The sequence below is a fragment of the Microcebus murinus genome, chromosome 29, assembly GCF_040939455.1.
Source record: "Microcebus murinus isolate Inina chromosome 29, M.murinus_Inina_mat1.0, whole genome shotgun sequence".
Lineage (NCBI taxonomy): Eukaryota > Metazoa > Chordata > Mammalia > Primates > Cheirogaleidae > Microcebus > Microcebus murinus.
The window spans coordinates 205,880-226,974 of NC_134132.1; the positions used below are offsets into that span (position 1 = coordinate 205,880).

General features: G+C 39.2%; 3 protein-coding genes across 5 annotated transcripts in view; all 3 read left to right on the plus strand.

Moving 5' to 3' along the window:
- The window catches only part of LOC109730136 (sodium/hydrogen exchanger 9B2-like), a 60,533-nt gene extending 51,314 nt beyond the window's left edge, over nt 1-9,219 (plus strand). For all 3 annotated transcript variants that reach the window (XM_075998610.1, XM_075998611.1, XM_075998609.1), the window contains one exon: nt 4,572-9,219. In XM_075998610.1, the coding sequence (XP_075854725.1) occupies nt 4,572-4,789 (218 nt within the window). In that variant the 3' untranslated portion in view covers nt 4,790-9,219. The remainder of the gene's footprint in view (nt 1-4,571) is intronic.
- On the plus strand, nt 952-1,796 carry LOC142865519 (myosin regulatory light chain 12B). The gene has a single exon (XM_075998618.1). It carries the CDS (start codon nt 1,021-1,023, stop codon nt 1,537-1,539), a length of 519 nt encoding a protein of 172 aa, XP_075854733.1. The 5' UTR covers nt 952-1,020; the 3' UTR covers nt 1,540-1,796.
- Nucleotides 9,220-10,666: 1,447 nt separating the features above from the next.
- Nucleotides 10,667-21,095, plus strand: part of LOC105874811 (sodium/hydrogen exchanger 9B1-like) — a 99,479-nt gene continuing 89,050 nt past the window's right edge. Inside the window, exon 1 of the mRNA XM_012770940.3 lies at nt 10,667-10,795. The gene's annotated coding sequence lies outside the window, so the exon portion shown is untranslated. The remainder of the gene's footprint in view (nt 10,796-21,095) is intronic.

A 21,095-nucleotide genomic window follows, 5' to 3' on the forward strand; every position in this document is an offset into this window, starting at 1 on the left:
TTAAACATTATTTGAGTCTGTTTGAATCAGTATTTTGGTCTCCACTGTTCTTCCCTCTTTCCCCACTTATGTTTTTCTAATATTCAAAAATGTTTTTCTCCCTAAGAAATGTGTTATATAAGCTAATCAATTTGAATTGTCTGTGTCTAAAATTAACTCTTTAAGGCTTATGTTTATGATACTAAATCTTTCCATCGAGTGATTAAGTCTCTCCATTATTGTCATGTTTCTTTTTTTTTTTTTTTTTTTGCAACAGAGTCTCACTCTGTTGCTGGGGCTAGAGGCGTTAGCCTAGCTCACAGCAACCTCAAACTTCTCAATCCTTCTGTCTCAGCCTCCTGAGTAGCTGGGACTACATGCATGTGCCACCACGCCCGGCTAATTTTTTCTATATATTTTTAGTTGTCCAGCTAATTTCTTTCTTTTGGTAGAGACAGGATCTCGCTCTTTCTCAGACTGGTCTCCTGAGCTCAAACAGTCCTCCTACCTTGGCCTCCCAGAGTGCTAGGATTACAGGCGTGGACTACCAAGCCCGGCCTATTGTTGTGTTTCTTGATTTCTTTCATTATACTTTGTTCTAGTTTTGTTTAGGTCTTATATATACCTTATTAAATCAGTTCTTTCTTGGGTGTTTTATATCTGTATTGCCACTCAGCATGGGAGTCTCTGTCATTAGAAAGCTGTTAATTTAAAAAATATTTATCTTTTAATGAATTGTCTTTCTTCTAACAGTTATAGGTGGCCTATTTGTTTTTTCCAACTATAAAATGATAGTTGCAAGAATACTTATTTTCTTATTTTCTTTCTGTATTTTGTTTTAGCATTTAGTAAAAATTATGGAAAGTTTTTTTTATATTTCTTCATTAAATATGAAGTTAATTGTTGGTTTTAAACAAATGTTCTTTATTTGGATAAGAGAAATAACATCTCTTGTTTGTTAGAAGCTAAAGCCTTGATAAAAAGAATTGGTATCTTGAGTGTCCCGGTTCTGGTGTTTGGCGCCTGAATTAAACAGTCACCATGTCGAGCAAAAAGGCAAAGACCAAGACCACCAAGAAGCGCCCTCAGCGCGCAACATCCAATGTGTTTGCCATGTTTGACCAGTCACAGATTCAGGAGTTCAAAGAGGCCTTCAACATGATTGATCAGAACAGAGATGGCTTCATTGACAAGGAAGATTTGCATGATATGCTTGCTTCTCTGGGGAAGAATCCCACTGATGCATACCTTGATGCCATGATGAATGAGGCTCCAGGCCCCATCAATTTCACGATGTTCCTCACCATGTTTGGTGAGAAGTTAAATGGCACAGATCCCGAAGATGTCATCAGAAATGCTTTTGCTTGCTTTGATGAAGAAGCAACAGGCACCATTCAGGAAGATTACCTGAGAGAGCTGCTGACAACCATGGGAGATCGGTTTACAGATGAGGAAGTGGATGAGCTGTACAGAGAAGCCCCCATTGACAAAAAGGGGAATTTCAATTACATTGAGTTTACACGCATCCTTAAACATGGAGCCAAAGACAAAGATGACTGAAAGAACTCTAGCTGGAACCTTCCAATTACATTGTCTTACTCTTTTATTTCTCAGACGCTTCTCCCACCCTCATAGAACCTGTTGCATGCGACTTAGTTTCACAGCTTTGCCTTTTTTTTCTTTTTTTGATGTATTTATTCCAGACCTTTCTGCCACTTAGCACTTGTATAATCAGACTGGAAATGGGAATGGGGTTGTAAATTGTATTGAAAAAGAGATTGAGAATAAAAATCAACAAATGTGAAAGCCCAGGAAAATATATCCGTATTTCTGGTTTTGCTGGATTTTTACATTTTTATATAATAAAAATGCTATTTTGAAATAAAAAAAAAAAAAAAAAAAAAAAAAAAAAAAAAAAAGAATTGGTATCTTTTGATATAATCATTTCTCATTTAAATCACCTAATATGATTATGCTTAAGGTTTTCATTATATTATTATATTAAAACATCCTTAAATTCCTGAGATAAACTCTACCTGATTATGGTATATGTTACTTTAATGTATTAGTTTTCCTATTTGCTATATATCTATCCATTCATAAATAAAATTCATTTATATATTAAAAAAAAAAGAAAGCACTTCTAGATAGGTACTTGAAATTGTTGACCATACATTTGGTAGAATACCTATAATTGCTAATTGGGTTAGAAGTGTATAGATTATGATTTGTTGCAGATGTAATATAGCCCTGATTATATTGTATATTTTCAGACTAACTACATCAAACAAGATTTAACTGTTCTGTCCCTGATTATTTCGCAGTTATTTAAATACATAAATTTCTATTTTCATGGAATGAAAATCCGGTGTTCTTAATTTAGGAGGCCTTAGGGATGTGCATGCTCTGTATTTATATTCCAGATTTTGGGTGGCTATGGGCTTGGGCAGTATTCCAGAGAAGTGTCATATTTTTGTTTTTGTTTTTTCTTCACATCACACTTTCAAAGATATCTGAGACATAATGGCTAAGGGTACTGTGAATAATTTCTCTCTCACAATGTCTCCAGCTTCCACACGTCTGGTGACTTTAGTAGGTAAATATCAACATAATGATCTAATGGCTTAGGTATGAAAGATTTATTTCTAAATGCTAAAATTTGAAAGATCACACTTTCCTACCAGCAAAGCAAATTTTAGAATAAATTATCTAGGATGTGTTAGATAATGTATACCAGTGGAAGCAAATATTGTATAGAATTTTCTTTTTTCTTCTTTTGGCACTCATAGGAAAGAAGACTTCCTCATATTTTTTCTGTGTTAGTGTTTTTCAATCCCTGTGGTCCATGAATATATTTGTATAAGAAATATATTTGAAATCACAACTTAGCATACATATAAACCCTAAAACCTACATGCACACACACACACACACATATATATATATATATACGCACAACAGAGAACTGAAAGGGAAACATGCATTATAATGTAAAATGTTCAGTTTTTGCAATGAATTCATAAAATAGAATTAGTTAAGACACAGGGTAACCTGCAATAACCAAGAGTCTCCAAATACAGGGACTAAATGAGATAGATTTTTATTTCTCTCTCATCAACAGTCAAGCATGGGCATTTCAGTCCTGGCGAGGTGACCATCATCCTCGGTATGTGCCCTCCATCCTTTGGTTTAACTTTAACCATTTCTCACCTAGTCGAAAGAGGGACAATAATGAGGTATTTGTGTCCACTTCTTTTCAGGGAACAATCTACAAGTAGCATCTATCGTTTCCACTCACCTCTCAGAGGCCAGAACTTAGGCATATAGCTATAGCTAGTTGCAAAAGAGGCTTTAAAGACAAAAATAACCTCTGAACAGCAATGTGACCATCTGAACCCCAGTTCTATTACAGGGAGGAAATGAGGCATTCAGGTATTCGTTGGCAGCTAACAGTCTCTGCCATCGTGTCTGGTGCATACTATTTTCTCTTCTGTTTCATCGTCTTAGAGACCAATATTGTTCCGCTCTATGGAATCAGGGGATAACCAGATTAATTAATACATTTTCCCCATCTACACTGATAATATTGTATTTTGCCTCTAAAAGAAAGTGAGAATTTGCATACTTTCCAAAAGGTAAATTTTATTTTATTTTATTTTATTTATTTATTTACTTATTTATTTTTTGAGACAGAATCTCACTCTGTTGCCCAGGCTACAGTGAGTGCCATGGTATCAGCCTAGCTCACAGCAACCTCAAACTCCTGGGCTCAAGCGATCCTCCTGCCTCAGCCTCCCAAGTAGCTGGGACTACAGGCATGCGCCACCATGCCCGGCTAATTTTTTGTATATATATTTTTAGTTGGTCAATTAACTTCTTTCTATTTTTAGTAGAGACGGGGTCTTGCTCAGGCTGGTTTCCAACTCCTGACCTCGAGCAATCCGCCCGCCTCAGCCTCCCAGAGTGCTAGGATTACAGGCGTGAGCCACCAAAAGGTAAATTTTAAATAAAACTTTTCACCAGCTCCTGAGGCAGAGGTAACCAAATACCTAATAAGATTAACTTCAAGCATTCAAGGTGCTCACCACTTTCATGTTTCATGGTGTTTGATAATTAGTTTAGCCTCTAAGCAATACATACTAATTTAAAACTTCCACATTTTCAGTAAGTATCACTGTATTTTTTATCTTATCATTTCTTAATTCCAAATTCCTAAGAGAAAAGAATGAGATGTCTAGTAACTTTCATCTTTTTCTCAGGAAAAACTTACTTTCTATAACTTCATGTTATCTTTAATTAATATTGTGGGTCTGGATTTGGCTTGTGTTTTAAAAAGTGTTTGCCTGGCATTAACTCTTACCTTATGCAAATGGATGCATATGAGTCATCAGGCTGTCCCCATGCAAAGGCAGTGAGAATTTTTAGATAGTCAAAACCAACTGTAGTACACTTTGAAAGAAGATTCTTCATATACCTTTCTTAGTTGACCAAAAAAATAAGCAACTTGTTTTTGCAAATGATAAAAAAAAAATCACTTTTTTAGTAAGTACTTGTTTTTATCATGTTTCTAACTTTACCCCTAAACTTTATAGGCAGCAATAGGATCTGTGGCTTTGGACACAGCAAGATCACATGGAGAGAAACAGAAGAATATGGAATGGACGTGTTGACAGTGGCATTTTTGCCCATCCTCATCACAGCCCCAATTGGAAGTCTAGTTACTGGTTTACTGGGTCCCAGGCTTCTCCAGAAAGTTGAACATCAAAGTAAAGATGAGGAAGTTCACGGAGAGACTTCTGTACAAGTTTAGAGATGAAGGGAGAGAATGCTGAACATAATGATTAGAAAGCTGCTACTTTTATCAAGGTGGATATTGAAAAAAAAAAAGATGGATATTGAAGTATGTAATGTTTAAGCTTAAAATGTGATAGAACCAAAAGTGTGACTATTTCTTTAAACAGCATTTTTAGCCCTTGCTCTTTCCATGTGAGTGGTAATGTTTAACATTTCCAACCCCAGTTTCTCTACCTTTTTTCCCCCAAATATCCCATCATCATATATCTTAATTTGTATAAGGACATGTCTACTTTACTGTACTACCACAGTTTATTTTATATATTTTCACAGTTTAAAATTAGCATGAGAAGACCAACTTCATTATCTTCAGCTAGGCAATAGCTTGCTTAGATGTACTTTAAAACTGTCACAGTTTCATGATTTGCGGTCACTTAGGCTTTAATTCCTTGAATTGCTTTTGGCTCCTTTTATTTTTGATTTTGTTTTTACACACCACAGTGTAGTCCCTCATCAATTTCTACCCTCACTTTCCCTGTTAATGTGCCTCTTCTCCCTTTCTACCTCTTATTACCTTTCTGTGAATTACTGTAACTGATTGGTCCCTCCACAATTTTAAAGTATATGGAGTATCTTCATTGGTTCGCTCTCTTGCCTCATCTAGATGTCGAAGGACTTTTCAGCTATCTCCTAGCTGACAACCAAGAGTTCTCCATGTCATTGGCCCATCTGAGTCTGCTTTCCTGTATGGAGTGACCTGAGCCAGTCCTTTCTGATTTATTTCTTGTGACCCACATCTTCAGGCTCTTCCCATTCTCTAGGAGAGAGATAGCTAATTTTCAAATCTATACCAGCCTCATGATATTATATTAGGGCAATATAATCTGCTCTAATAAAGAAATAAAGCATCTAGTGCTTAAAAGAAAAAAGAATTTTATTTCCCTCTAATAAGACTGGCTGGTTAGTTGATGCTGACGGGATTATTTTGCTCATGAGGTCTGCTGAGAAACCCACATCTCTCTGTCATGAAGTTCTGCTGTGCCCTAACTTAGGACATTGGTTAAAGATGGATCTCAGCTGGGCGTGGTGGCTCAAGCCTGTAATCCTAACACTCTGGGAGGCCTAGGCAGGAGGATCGTTTGAAGTCAGGAGTTCAAGACCAGCCTGAGCAAGAGCGAGACCCCATCTCTACTAAAAATAGAAAAAATTAGCTGGCAACTAAAAATAAAAACTTATGAAATAAATACTTATGAATTTATACAAAATACAGTTTGTATAACTAAATCAGAATGCTATTAGAAATATTCAGTGTCCCAAAGAAGAACCAGAAATGGAAATCCACAGAGTATAGAAATGATTCCCATTAAGCCACTGCCGAAAGCCAGTTCCGTTTTGGAGGGCATGCAGCAAGTCCTCTCCTGTCTCGAGTAGGCGGCTACCATCTAAGCCTCTGTGACTGTCCAGTACTGGCCTTTTGACTTCCTCCATTGGATATCTGAAATTTGTGCCTATTACTGGAAATTCTTTGCAGGAATTTATTCATTGCTGAACTGTGTTGCTACTGTAGAGCGCGGAGGTGGTGAGGGCAGAGTGAAGAGGCTGACCACTCAGTAGGGTTCCCCATGTGAACCCCAGGCTCGTCACCACATTGAAAGCCGTAGCTCCTGACTTGCTGAGGAGACTTAGCCAGTGATTAGAGTCTGGTTCTTTGACATTGAGCCAACTTTTTTTTTTTTTTTTAATTGAGACAGGGTCTTCGTCTGTTGCCCAGGCTAGAGTGCAGTGACGTGATCATAGCTCACTGTAACCTCAAAGTCCTGGGCTCAAGCAATCCTCCTGTCTCAGCCTTCTAAGTAGTTGGGACTACAGGTATTCACCACTACATGAAGCTAATTTTAACTTAGAGTTAACTTGATAGAGTACTGACCAATCAAACCCACCCCATTTCAACCACAGATAGAAACAATTACTCTAGCCTTTGGGTTCCCTATGAATACTTCTCTCAGAGCACACATAACACATTTTTTCAGTATGTTTACATGTTTGTCTCTTATTAAACAAGCTCCTTAGGTGTAGGAGCCTTGTCTTGGTCATCTTGAATCCTCCTCATTTTGCACAGGGCATGGAACACAGTAGGCATTTAGTAAATGTTTGCTGACTGAATCAGAGAGGGGATCTTCCAGTATCAGAAAACTACCTGCTTAGTCTGTCTTAGCGTGGGCTGCTATAACAAAATACCATAGACTAGGTAGCTTAAACAAAAGAAGCTTATTTCTGCTGAAGCTGGAAATTCAAGATCAGAATCAATGCCACCATGGTCGGGCTTCAGTGAGATCTCTCTTCCTGGTTTGCCACTGGCCACTTTCTCACTGTGTCATCACGTGATGGAGAGAGAGAGGAAGCAAGCTCTCTCGTGTCTTTTCTTATAAGGGCACTCTGATTACACCAAGAGGCCCTACCTCATGACCTCATCCAAACCTAATTGCTTTCTCAAATCCCAATGGCCAAATACCATCACACTGGGGATTAGGGATTCAACATACGAATTTTTTGGAAGGACATAATTCAGTCCATGACAGAAGTGTCATATTTTCTATGGACTGTGCTGAACAAAACCCTAAATTCTTGTTCTTCAATGTTTTTTTTCTAGGTTCTGTACTCCTAAGAAGTATTTTTTCCAGACAGACTGATTAGGTTTAAGCTCTTTAAGTTATTGTCACATTCCAGTATTTTTCTCTCTGGTATTAACTCTAAATAACCTTGATTGAACTTGTCCTCAAAATTTCCTCAGCCATAAATTTGCTAATGATCTTATCCATTGCATTCTTTAAAAATAGCACTGATTATTTTTTTCTGATTAAAAAATAATACAGTTTAATTGCAGAAAATTTAGAATGCAGAAAAGTACAAGGAAGAAAACTGAAACTAATATAAACACCCATATTATTTTGATTCTTTTAAATTTGGCTTCTGTAGTTCCAGGAGTTGTCTTATTTTCAGAAACATATATTGTCTGCTGAATTAGTTGGTCAAAAGGTAACATAAATATGTCATATTTGACTTTTGTGAAGATATATAGAATGAAGAATTTTTGCTGTATAGAATGAATGCTAAGCCTTCAAAAAACCATTTATTCATCTGGTAATATTCAAATATTCAGTTTGCAATTAAAACAAGACAAATCTTTGCAATCTTTGCAAATTTGCAATTAAAACAAGACAAATCTTTGCCTTCATGGAGCTTGTTTTAAAATCCATTCAATTCCCTCACTCAAAAAACACTTATAATATGCCTACTCTGTGCCAGGCATTGAGCTACCGTGTTTCCCGAAAATAAGACAGGGTCTTAGATTTATTTTTCCTCAAGAAGACACCCTAGGGCTTATTTTCAGGGGATGTGTTATTTTTTTTAAGTATGGTACAACAATCTACATTTATTCAAATATAGTTAAGTCTTCTTCTGGAACATCATCATAACTCTCCAAACCCTGAATTCCATCCTGAATTTCTTGTGACTCTATTTCCTTTAGAACCATTGGCCCCGATCTCTCATGTCGAGCACTAGAGCTCTCAAGGGGCAGGTGAGAAGGGCTGTGCTTGTCTTCTTTACCGCTCCACGAGGACATGCATGGGTTGTGCAGATGCGCTGCGTAGCCACGCCCGTCACTAGGGCTTATTTTTGGGGTAGGGCTTCTATTGCGCACATGCTTGTAAATCCTGCTAGCACTTGTTTTATGGGTAGGTCTGATTTTCGGGGAACTATGGTAGGTACTGGGGAATACAGTGATGAACAAGATATTCAAGGGCTTGGTTTTCAATGTAACTTGAATTCTAGTGGATATCAACACTTTGGGACATAAAAATATGGACAAGATATGATACTTTCCTTTAAGAACCTTAGAAGGAATAAAATATGTACAGATAGCTATAATCCAAATGAATACTTTAAAAGTGTTCTCAATGGGGAAGTTGAGGAAAACTTAGAGGAGGTGATACTTCAACTGGACCTCCAAGAGTAGAGAGGATTTGAATGGATGCGATAATATTAGGAAGTAAGTAGAAGGTAGAAGGCTGGCATATTAGCAAAGTTCTGAAAACAGTAAATACTGAAGCATAGAAAGTGATGGGTACTTCAGATTGACAAAGAATTAATGAGAGAGAAGACTAGTACAGAAAGTGGGCACTGAAATCATACTAAATAGATGATTCATGGGCCACATTTTTATTTTTATTGAAGTGGTTTTATGTAGAATATATTTTTAAAACTTTTTATCATATCAAATTTAGTGAAAAAATATTGTCATGAGTAAGATTCTCGTTTTTCAAAAGTTTTTTGCTTTCTGTGGCATTGTTGCAAATAGAATAAATTTAATTGTTTTTAAATTACTATTATTTTTTACAAGAAAAGATCAGTTTTTTAAATAAAATATTGTTAAATTTTCATTATATTGTCTAAATAAATGAACATTATTTTTTAAATGTTTCAGAATATTATATTTTTATATGGATCGTTTATGTAGTTCTCTGTAATAGCTGGGAATTGGTTCATGCCATTTTGGGAACAAATAATATCACATTTTATAGTTGACTGACTCAAATTAAATCTAGCCTTAGCCCTCTAACCTGGTGAGAATCCGAAAAGTCCATTTGTTACTGAACCTCCTAGCCCCCCATCATCCTTAGATGGGCCCTAAAGCACTTAACTCTGCAGTTCATTGCTTCTGGAGCATAGTAGTGCCCTGGAAGCCAACAGACTCCTAGCAAAGATACTTCTTCCCAGTTCTACCATTCTTCCCTCCTCCCAGTATTGTTGAGGATCTACCTACTTTTCCCTTCCATGCTATGAGTGCAAAGCATTTCCTTAACCCTATGATCACAAAGGCCCTGTCTAGTTTTCTAAAACGAGGAAGAAAATAACTTTTGATTCTTACTGAGAGGTGTCTACACCAAGCTGAAGGTGGGAGGGTGTTACAATAAAAAGATAATTTCTTATTCGGTCACCCAAGAACAAGTTGTAATTTGAATTAGATCTTTAATGATGACTACTAAAAAGAGGAAGTTACTTCCTGGTATAGGAAATAACTTAGAGAAAACACTGAGGCAAAAAGGAATACAGTGTTCAGGAGTAAACATCAGGAAAGGGCGATTTGTCTTTCTAAAGAAAGTTTGGACTTCCTCAATGAGGTGTTTTCCGTCTATTTTAGGAAGCTTGGAGATTCCATGAAAGGAACCCAATAGAACGCCCTTCGGGACTGAAAAGCCAAAGCTCTGGACCCACCTTCAACCAAAGCAGCTCTGCATTCGTTTGTTTCATATAAAAGTTTCCACATAAGATTTCATAAGAAAAAAAACCCACAAAGGTTTTATACTGATAACAGTATACTGAGCGTTTATTTTGTACCAAGCCCTGTTCCAGACACTTGCCTGGTCTCGTTCATTCTCACACCACCACCAGCTCCACCGTCAGCGCGCACTTCGCAGGTGAGAAGACAAGCTGAGGGAGATTACGTATTTGCCTAGAGATCCCATAACCAGACAGGGGCAGTGCCACACTTTAAGCCTGGCTCCAGAGGCCATGCCCTTTTGCCATTGCCCTATATTTAAACTGACTCTAGGGGAAACAGGATCTGAGTGTTGACAAATTACTTCTGGCACATGCAGTCCCTGACACTGCTTCTTGGCTAAAACGCCCAGTGATGTCAAGTCTGTCCCTGGACTTTTACAACGCGATAGGTCAGTATTCAGAAGAGAGGTCGAAAGGGAAGGGTTGGGTAGACCGAAAGAAAACACCCCAGGCAGTCGCCCGAGCCTCCGAAGCCCAGGCGGGGCAGGGGCCGGCGGCCGTGACGTCACGCAGGCGCGAGGCCGCCGTGGCCCCGCCCCCCGCCGTGGCCCCGCCCCGCGTGGGGGCCGGGCCTGGCGGCTGCGCCACCGCCACGCCCACCCGCGGCGCGCGGCGTGCGCGACGGTTGCTGGGTGCCGGGGCTGCTCCCGGCCGGCGAGGGTTGCCAGAGGAATTGTAGGTACGGCCCGTTCCCCTTGACTCTCCCGTCCTAGGCCCGTGGGATGTCCCTCGTCTCCGGCAGCCGTTTCCCTTTCGGTGCCCAGCAGCGCCTTTCCTCCCCTCAGTTCAAGGCGGTCCGTCGGCTCCCTCCCCTGGCGCTGAGGAAACCGCCGCGGACGTCTTCTCTCTGCCGCGCCCCGTCTACTCCCTCGCGCCGCGTCTCTTCCTTCTCTCCTTCCTCCGCTGGCTTTCTCCTGTCTTACAGGCACTCGCGAGGAAGAGAGGTCTGCCCTCAGGACTGGCTGCAGACTTAGTTTCCTAAGCGCAGGCTAGCACACACGCGGGGCTCCGCACAGCGTTCGGGAGCAGACCGGGCGGCGGCGGGCATTGGGCGGGTTAGCACCGAGGGGCCGCACCCCACTCCCTGATTTTCCACTGAGCTAAGCAGAATTGTTATTTGTGCAACAGAAGTGCGAAAAACTAACATATTATGACACGTGGAGAATTCATGCTCGAAACATTTGTCACCATGTGTCTATGAAAAGGGCATTCGTATTTATTGCCTTCTTGTGGGTGCCAGAATTTATACTGCTGTTTTTCAGTGGGCTTGTATCACAAGCTCCTGCCCGTTACCAGACAAAAGGAGAGAGGCAAGTGCAGTAATTGTGATATGTAAAGTACCTTTTTTATAGCACTTCTCATTTTGTACGTTATTTTCATACTCATCCTGTTTATACACTTGTGTGAGATAATTGATTAACAAAACTCCATTTTGGGGAGGGGGAACTAAACACTGAGATTGAGCAGTACCCGGAACATTGTACAATATACAATCAGTAAATATCTGTTGAGGGGATCAATGCATGAGCTTTGAAGGAGCCATGCCTCATGCACCGTTGTACTTCCTGGACCCAGAGCTAAGTCTAGCAATAGGAAGCCCATAAATGTGAGTTAAATAGAGATGTCGAGGGACTTGCTTAGAAATAGGCATTCATCAAATATTTTTAGAGAATCTCCTACCTTGCCAGGCATTGTTTTAGGCATTGTGAATACAATGATAAGAAAGCCTAGCAAGAACCCTGTTCTTCAGAAGTTTAAATTCTAGTGAGGGAAGATGGAAAATAAGCAAGTAAATGATATATGAACAAAGAATTTTGGATAATGGTAACTGCAGTGAAGAAGTAAAATAGTGTGAAGTGAGAGAGACTGGGAGAGGGGTTACTTTAAATTGGTTACAGAAGGCCTCTCTAAAAAGCTAGCATTTGTGCTGAGACCTCAGTGAAATGAAAAAGCCAACCATGTAAATCTTGAGGATAAGAGCATTACAGATAAAGACAACTCCAATTGCAAAAGCCCTAAGGTAGGAAAGAAAGGCTGCTGTAGCTGAAATGAAGAGAAAGTGTAAGATGAGCCTGGAGATAATAGGTAGGGGCCAAATCACACAGGGCTTCAAATAGGCCATGGAAATCTACCTATGAAATAAATTTGGAGTTTATTTAAAGTCTGATAAGAAACCAGTAGTGAGTTTTGGGAAGGGAGTAATGTCTGATTTACATTGTAAAAAGCTTTGTTCTGTCTCTTATGTAGTGAATGAATCATAGGAGATGGAGAGCAAGATTAGTAGCAGAAGACAAATTGCAGAAATCCAAGAAGGAATGACAGATGTTTCAGATAAAGTGGCAGAGAAGTGAATGTATGTGAGATATATTTTGGAGGCAGAGCCTACAGATTTTGTGATGTTTTGAATAGGGGTGAGGAATAAGGAGATGTCACACCTAATTCCCAGGCTTTTGTCTTGAGCTTGAGTGGATGGTTGTGCCACTTACTACATGGAAAAGACTAGGGAAGAAAAATGAGGGGACAGGAGTTTCATTTTGCTTACCTTAATTTTTACATGCTTATTAGAAATATACAGTAAGTTGAGTCTTAAGCTCTGTACAGAGGGCAAGGGACCAGAGATACAAAATTAGTAGTCACCAACATGTGGAAAAATCTACCTAGGGCAAGTGTGTTCATAGAGAACATTCCAATGATTAGTGGTAAAGCAGAGGAAAAGAAGCAAGCAAAGGAGATGGAGAAATAGCCAGTGAAGGGGGAAGAAAATCCAAAGAATGTGGTGATATAAAAGCCAAAACCACAAAACTTGGCCAGTGGTCTTGAATCATGCTTAGAGATCAAGTAAAATAAAGAGATCTGTGCACTAGATTTGGGTAATGTATAGTAACTGTGCCTTGATAAATACAATGAAGAGAAAATGTGGTGTGAAAAATGGACATAGTACTATAGACATCCCAAGATATTTTACTATAAAGGAGAGCTGAAAAATGGAGGAAATAGATGGAGGAATATGTAGAGTCAATGAAGGTTCTTAAAGATGAGGATACTTAAGCATATTTTTTTTTTTTTTTTTTTGAGACAGAGTTTCGCTTTGTTGTCCAGGCTACAGTGAGTGCTGTGGCGTCAGCCTAGCTCACAGCAACCTCAAACTCCTGGGCTCAAGCGATCCTCCTGCCTCAGCCTCCCGAGTAGCTGGGACTACAGGCATGTGCCACCATGCCCGGCTAATTTTTTTTATATATATATCAGTTGGCCAATTAATTTCTTTCTATTTATAGTAGAGACGGGGTCTCACTCTTGCTCAGGCTGGTTTTGAACTCCTGACCTTGAGCAATCCGCCCGCCTCGGCCTCCCAAGAGCTAGGATTACAGGCGTGAGCCACAGCGCCCGGCCTTAAGCATATTTTTAAACTAATGGGAATGATCCAATGGGGGTATAGGAGGAAATGATGGCATAAGAGAGAGTATATATATTTTAGGAGTGAAGCCTTTGAGAAAACGAGGGGATGGGCATCTAGGGAATATGTAGTATGTAGAGGTGTAGGCCTTGGGTAGGAACAGGAACATAACATTTCTAGTAATAAGAAGGAAGTCAGTGAGTATGGGTAGAGATGCAAATAGATGGGTAGAATCAGTGGTTAGAAAATAAAAGAATTTCTGCCTGATATTGATTCTCATTTTCTCAATGAATTATAAGGTATGAGACAAGTTGAATAAGGGGAGAAGAGGAATGTTTGGGTAGGAAGTTTAAGGGGAGAAGAGAAGGTATAAAATAGTCATGTCGAAGGATGGAAAGCAATCAGACTAGAGAAGTACAGTAACACAACTGGGCAAAGCTGAGTGGTCATTTGAGATTTGTGGCCTTGTGTGTGTGTGGCTGAGATAAAATGAAAGAAAAAGATGATAGGAGCCAAGAATATCAAGGAACTGAAAGACCAGAGTGTTGGTGGGTAGACCATCTGGGTATCAGTTAAGTTAGTAGCTAAACTAGTCTTTGAACCCTGTTATCCTGACTTTCCAGCTCACTGGATTACCATTTTACTGAAAAATGGTTGTGAGCAGCCATCTACCCTTCCACTCAACATAAAAAAAAAAAACAAAAAAAAACTGTGGCCTGATTCAAATTCTAGACTTTCATAGGCTAGTACTTCTGTCTTGTCCTTTTCATATGATAATGTGTATTTATTACATCTTTGGCTTGTTTTTCTTTGTGTTTTTTAACCATTATCAATATGTGTTTATTAAAGTACACAAGTCTGTCTCTCAGATGGTAAAGGGAAGATGAAGGATGAAATTTGGAAATGCTGTAACTTTATAGAGCCAAGATGACCAGTAATAGGGAAACTTGATCTGTATTGACTCTAATAATAAAAATATTTAATAATAACAGACAGTATTTTGGATAGCCCTTTACGTTTTATGCTATATTTTTATTTTCTCATCTCATTTCATTTTTGTAACTGCCTTTTTCAGATGAGGAAATTGAGGTTCAGAGAGATTAAGGGTCTTGACCAAGGACACATACCTAGTAAGTGGCAGAATTATTAATCACAGTATTCTGACTCTAAGTCCTATATTTTCTACTATAGTAGTTTGCCTCTTTGCTTTTTACACTCCATCATATTCAAAGTGAATGTCAAAGAAAAACTGCTGGATTGGAAGTAGTGGCTGTTTGGTGTCCTATTACAATGCCAAAATATTTTATATGTGTTTAAAATCCAAAAATTAATGAGATTAAATATTTTTCTACCTTCTATGTTAGATCATTTCAAAGAACCAAGAAATGATTATGAAATTGGCTCTGGTTTAATTTAGTAGGGAAATAGATGGTAACACAAGTCACTAAACAGCATTTCTTAGACCTGTTTTTCATCTTAGCCGTGCTTCTGCAATACCCTGTATTGACTAAATTCTATATACAGAGGAGAACACAATATCCCTTATATAGTGGGCTCTCAATGAATATAAACAAGCAATTACAATGGGGTGAATGCTATGATAAGGCGTGGATTCCATATTAAGTATACAAATTGAAGGGAGTTTCAGAAAAAGCTTTTGGAAGAAATGACTTCTAAAGTGATGAGAGTTATCTGGGTGAAAAGCAGGGATATTAGTGTTGGAAGACAGCATACAAAATGTATAAAGTTTTGGAGCTGTGAGGCATGGCAAATTTGAAGAACTAAAATGTATGTCTAAAGTTTAGAGTGTCAAGTGAATAATGAGAAGGTTGGAAGGGTCAAGATTAGAACTCTGAAAGCTGAATTTCGATGTTTTTCTTCTGTGAGAATTTTGAAGAATAGTGAACAGGGAGTTGCCATAATCAATCAAATCTTACGTTTAAGAGGCTTATTCTGTAATGTGGAAATTATAGTGAGGAGGAACAAGAGTGGAGATGGGGAGAACAGTTAAGTAGGCCATTTATGTATTTAGGGGAAAAATGCTTATTACCTGGACTGGAGTACTGGCAAATTATCTGGAAAGAAGTGGACAAAATTTTTAAACACTTAGTAGCTTGTATTAACATGATTTAGTAATTCACTGGATATTGGCAGGAAAGGAAAAGAGGAGAGAAAGAATGACTTCTCAGTTTCTAATTTGAGTAACTAGGTAGGCTTCATTCTCTGAGATGGGAAATTCTTTTGAGAAGGAATAGATTTGGTGGGGAAAGATTTTGAGTTCATTTGTGCATATACTGAACTTAAGATGCTTGTAAGACAAGTAGATATATTCAATAAGTAGTTAGATATACTTTATAGAATCTCAAAAGAGTTTCTCTGGGCCAAACTCATCAGCATATTAGTCATAATTGGAGCCACAATAGTAGAATAGATTTCTTAAGAAATGTGTATAGAGCGAGAAGAGAATAGGACATAGGGAAGAATTCTGAGGTACCCCAACATTTAAGGGATATGTAGAGGAAAGAAACCAGTAAAGAAGACCAAGAAAGAACACCAGAGAGGTATAGGGATGATAGAGCAAGTAATAAAATGATGTGAGAATTCAAAAGGGGAAGACTACATCCAGTTTTGTGGCAAATATTGCAGGAAGCTTTATTTAGAATGACTCTTAAGCAATGGATATCATTTACAAAGAAGAGATGCAGTGGTAAGATATTCCAACTAAATAAAAGATTAGGAGAACAATTAACAGTTTAATTTGACTGAAATGTAGGGTTAAAAGAAAGAACCAGAGAAAAAGCTGGATACTGTGTGTGGCAAACCTTGGATTCTGGGTAAGTTGTTGGCAACTTTGTTCTATAGTTGAGAAGAACCATTGTGTTTAATGCTAAGGGAAAAACAAGAACATAAAACATGCTCTTGAATACCTTACCATATCTTATGCTATGCTTTGACTTTTTATTTACCCTCTAAAATTCATGTTGAAATTTAATCTCCAATGCCACAGTATTAAGAGGTGGGGCCTTTAGGAGGTGATTAGGCCATGAGGGCTCTGTCCTCATTAATAGATTATAAAATCCCTTACAAGAGAACTGGAGAGAACCAGCTAGGCGCTTTTTGCCTTTCCATCCCTTCTACCATGTGAGGACACAGCGATCATCTCCTCCAGAGGATGCAGTGTTCAAGGCACCATTGTGGAAGCAGAGACCTCACCAGACACTGAACCTGCCATGACTTTAATCTTGGATTTCCCAGCCTCTATAACTGTGAAAAAATCATTTTCTGTTATTTATTAATTACCTAGTCTCAGATATTTTGTTATAGCAGCAAGAACAGACTAAGACAGAAATTGGTGCTGAGAAGTAGGTTGTTGCTATAACAAATACCTTGTGTTGTAAAAGCAGCTTTATAACTGGTAATGGGTAGAACTGGCACAGTTTTGAAATGCATGGTAGGAAAAAACCTAGATTGCCATGAACAATCTAGGTATTAAGGGCAATTTTGATGAGGATTCAGAAGAAGAGGTGAACTGCAGAGAGCCTCAGTCTTCTTAGAGATGATCTAAGTGACTATGATCAGAATGCTGGTAGAAATGTGGACAGTAAAGGCCATTCTGATGAGGTCTTAGATGAGAATGAAGAATGTCATACTGGAAACTGGATAAAAGGCTATTCTTGTTATAAAGTGGCAAAGAACTTAGCTGAATTTCATCTGAGTCTTAATGTTTTATGGAAGGCAGAACTTGCGAGCAGTAGACTAGGATATGTAGCAGAATAAATATCTAAGTAAAGTCTTGAGAATGCTGTGTGGCTTCTTTTCACTGCTCTTAGTAAAACGAAAAAACAGAAATGAATTCAAGATGGAAGTTATAATCAAAAGGGAAGCAGAGCTTAAAGAGTTCGTCAATTTCCAGCCTGGCCAGGTTGTAAAGACTAAAAAGATATATTCAGGAGAGAATACCAAGAATGTGGCCAAGTGAATGTTTGATAAGGAGATTAATCTGGGTAGAAGGAAGCCAGATGCTATTCATCACGACAGTGGAAGACTGATCCTGAAGGAATTTCGGAGATTTTTGAGGCTGCCCTTCTTATCACAGGCCCAGAATGCCAAGGTCTTGATGGCAGAAAGGTTTTAAAGGGAGGGGCCTAGGATGCCCGTGGAATCTCAGGGCCCACTTCCCAAGGCTGCCTCAAGTTTCTGCTCCACACATTTTTGCGCAGCACTCCTTAGCCACACCAGCTGTAGCTCAAGCAGGCCCAGGTGTGGCTCCAGAGAACACAAGCAGTAAACACCTTTGGCATCCATGTGGCACTAACTCTGTCCACACACTGAGTGAATGAGCTATGAAGGCATGACCACCTCCACCCAGATTTCAAAGGAGGTAGCAGAAAGCCTCAGGGCCCAGGCAGAGAACTGTCAGAGGTGCACGGTCTCCACAGAGTTGCTACTCGGGCAATGCCTAGTGGAGCCGTGGGGGCAGGGCCATCCCCAAGACTGCAGACCAATAAACCCAACAGTGTGCGACACCAGTGTAGCAGAGCTGCAGGCTCCCAACTCCAACCCATGAGAACTGTGACATGGGCTGCGCCCAGCACAGCCATGGGCAAGGCTGCCAGGAGATTTAAGGGCCTCTTCCCCACTGTGTCCAGAAGGTGGGACATGGAGTCAAAGGTTACTCTCAAGCCTCAAGATTTAAGGGTGTTTGTCTTATTGGGTTTTGAACTTACTTGGGACCTATCACCTCTTTCTTTTCTGTTTCTCCCTCTTAGAAAGGGAATGTCTATCTTCTCCCTCGCTGTCCCACTGTTGTATTTTGGAAGCACATTACTTGTTTTATTTCACAGGCTCACAGCGTCAGGATGAATCATGCTTTGAATCTCACCCATATCTGATTTAGATGAGCCTCTGGACTCTAGACTTTTGAGTTGAGATAAAAACAAGTTAAGATTTTGGGGGCTGTTGGGATGGAATTATATTTTATATGTCAGAAGGACATGAATTTGGGGGGAGGGCAGGGGCAGAATGCTATGGTTTGTATGTCTGTGTCCCCTCCCAAATTTCGAGTTGAAACTTAATCCCTAGTTTATAGAATTAAGAGGTGGGACCTTTAGGCAGAGCCCTCATGAATAGATCAATGTCCTTATAAAAGGGCTGGAGGAACCAGCTAGGCATTCTTTGCCTTTGCGCCCTTTCCATCGTGTGAGAACACAGCGTTCATTCCCCTCCAGAGGACCCAGCATCCAAGGCGCCGCTTCAGAAGTGGAGATTGGGCCTTGCCAGACACCAAACCTGCCAGCACCTTGATCTTGGACTTCCCAGGCTCCAGACGTGTGGAAAAAATAAATTTCTGTTCTTTTTAATTACCCAGTGTCAGGCATTTTGTTATAGCAGCACAAATGGGCTAAGATACTGCTATGATTTGAGTGTTTGTCCCCTCCAAAACTAATGTTGAAATTTAATTCCAATGGTAACAGTATTAGGAGGTGGGACTTTTAAGAGGTTATTAGGCCTCAAAGACCCTGCCCTCATGGGTGGTATTAATACCACTATAAAAGGGCAAGTTCATTCCCTTCTTGCCTCTCCTGCACTTACATCTACTGCCATGGAAGGTCACAGCCTTCCTCACCTCCAGAGAACCTAGCAAGAAGGCAGTCATCAGATGCTGGTGCCTTGATCTTGAACTCTAGCCTTCAGGACTGTGAGAAATAAAAATTTTTTTTGGAGACAAAGTCTCACTCTGTTGCCCGGGCCTGGGCTCAAGCAATCCTTCTGCCTCAGCTTCCCAAGTAGCTGGGACTACAGGCATGCGCCACCATGCCTGGCTAATTTTTTCTATATATTTTTAGTTGGCCAATTAATTTCTTTCTATTTTTAGTAGAGATGGGGTCTCGCTCTTGCTCAGGCTGGTTTTGAAATCCTGACCTTGAGTGATCCTCCCGCCTCGGTCTCCCAGAGTGCTATGATTACAGGCGTGAGCCACCGTGCCCAGCCAGAAATAAATTTTTGATCTTTATAAATTACCCAGTCTGTGATATTCTGTTATAGTAGCACAAAATGACCTAAGACAGACACCTTATCATTTTATTGTGGAAACAAGATCTAGGAATTTGAAAACAGTTTTTTAAAAAATGAAGATAATGCCTGATTAATGAAAACAAACCCTAAATACTGTAGGAATTTTAATAGTGGCAGTTAATTTGAATTGTAATAGTATTTTAGCCCAGCTTTGTATTGTTCTGATTAAATAATAATGCCAGCTAGTTGTTTACCCTTAAAAAAAATTTATCTAGTTTGAATGCTTTTTATAAAGAGTATTCTCTTTGTGGATGTAGCTCTCAAATTCATTTGTTCAGAAAGACTCACACTGTAGTTATTTTTATCTTTGATCTAACTTCAAGAAGAGTTCTTTGAAAGGCGGCAATAGTTCCAAAAATTCTAAAGCAATACTTACAAATATAGATGTCGATGCACATGTTTTACCTAACATTGACTGAATGAATATATGTTAAATGATGTCAGCAGTGCACAGTGTATACGAGCATGGACTACATATTGAAACACTAGAATTCAAATCCTATTTCTGACACTCTCAATGAAGGGAAAAAATTGTAGCATAAGTTACATAGTATGTTTAGCATAAATTATACTGAACTCTATATGTATTATGATTTTTGATAGAATTTATTTTTATTTATCCTAGTATTAATACTACTGCTAAATTTAATTTCTTAAATCTATAAAGGGCATTTCTTAAATCTATAAAGGGGAGAGGTGAAGAACTATTTTAAAGTTTTTAGCTAAGTGAATCATCCATATTAAGAAGAGTAAGAGGCCAGTCGTGGTGGCTCACGCCTGTAATCCTAGCACTCTGGGAGGCCGAGGTGGGCATTATAAATTGCTCGAGGTCAGGAGTTCAAAACCAGCCTGAGCAAGAGCGAGACCCCGTCTCTACTATAAATAGAAAGAAATTAATTGGCCAACTAATATATATAGAAAAAATTAGCCGGGCATAGTGGCACACGCCTGTAGTCCCAGCTATCCGGGAGGCTGAGGCAGCAGGATTGCTTGAGCCCAGGAGTTTGAGGTTGCTGTGAGCTAGGCTGACACCCCAGCACTCGCTCACTCTAGCCTGGGTAACAAAGTAAGACTCTTGTCTCTAAAAAAAAAAAAAAAAAAAAGGTAAGAGTTGGCCATAATTGTTGCTGAATTATTTGTGAGGTAGCCACTAGATGTCACTATTATACAATGTTGCTCCAAAAGAATAAACCATAGTATTGTACATGAACACAAGAGGGAAAGACAAGAAGTTGTTTATATTAAGTGATATACATATAAGCATTCATGATATTTATTTAAGAAATCAAGTTCCCAAGAAGCATGTATTGGTATTCTTTTACCTGTTTCTTAGTGGGTCCATCAGAGAATAGAATCATTACTTAAAACTGCTAAAGTCCTTAGATCATCTAAGATCCTTCCTCCCTACCCCATTTTATAGGTTTGGAATGGTGCAAGAGAGATACAGCGACAAGAAATTTATTCAACATCATGTAGCAAATGAAAAGCAGATTTCATAGCAAATGAAAAG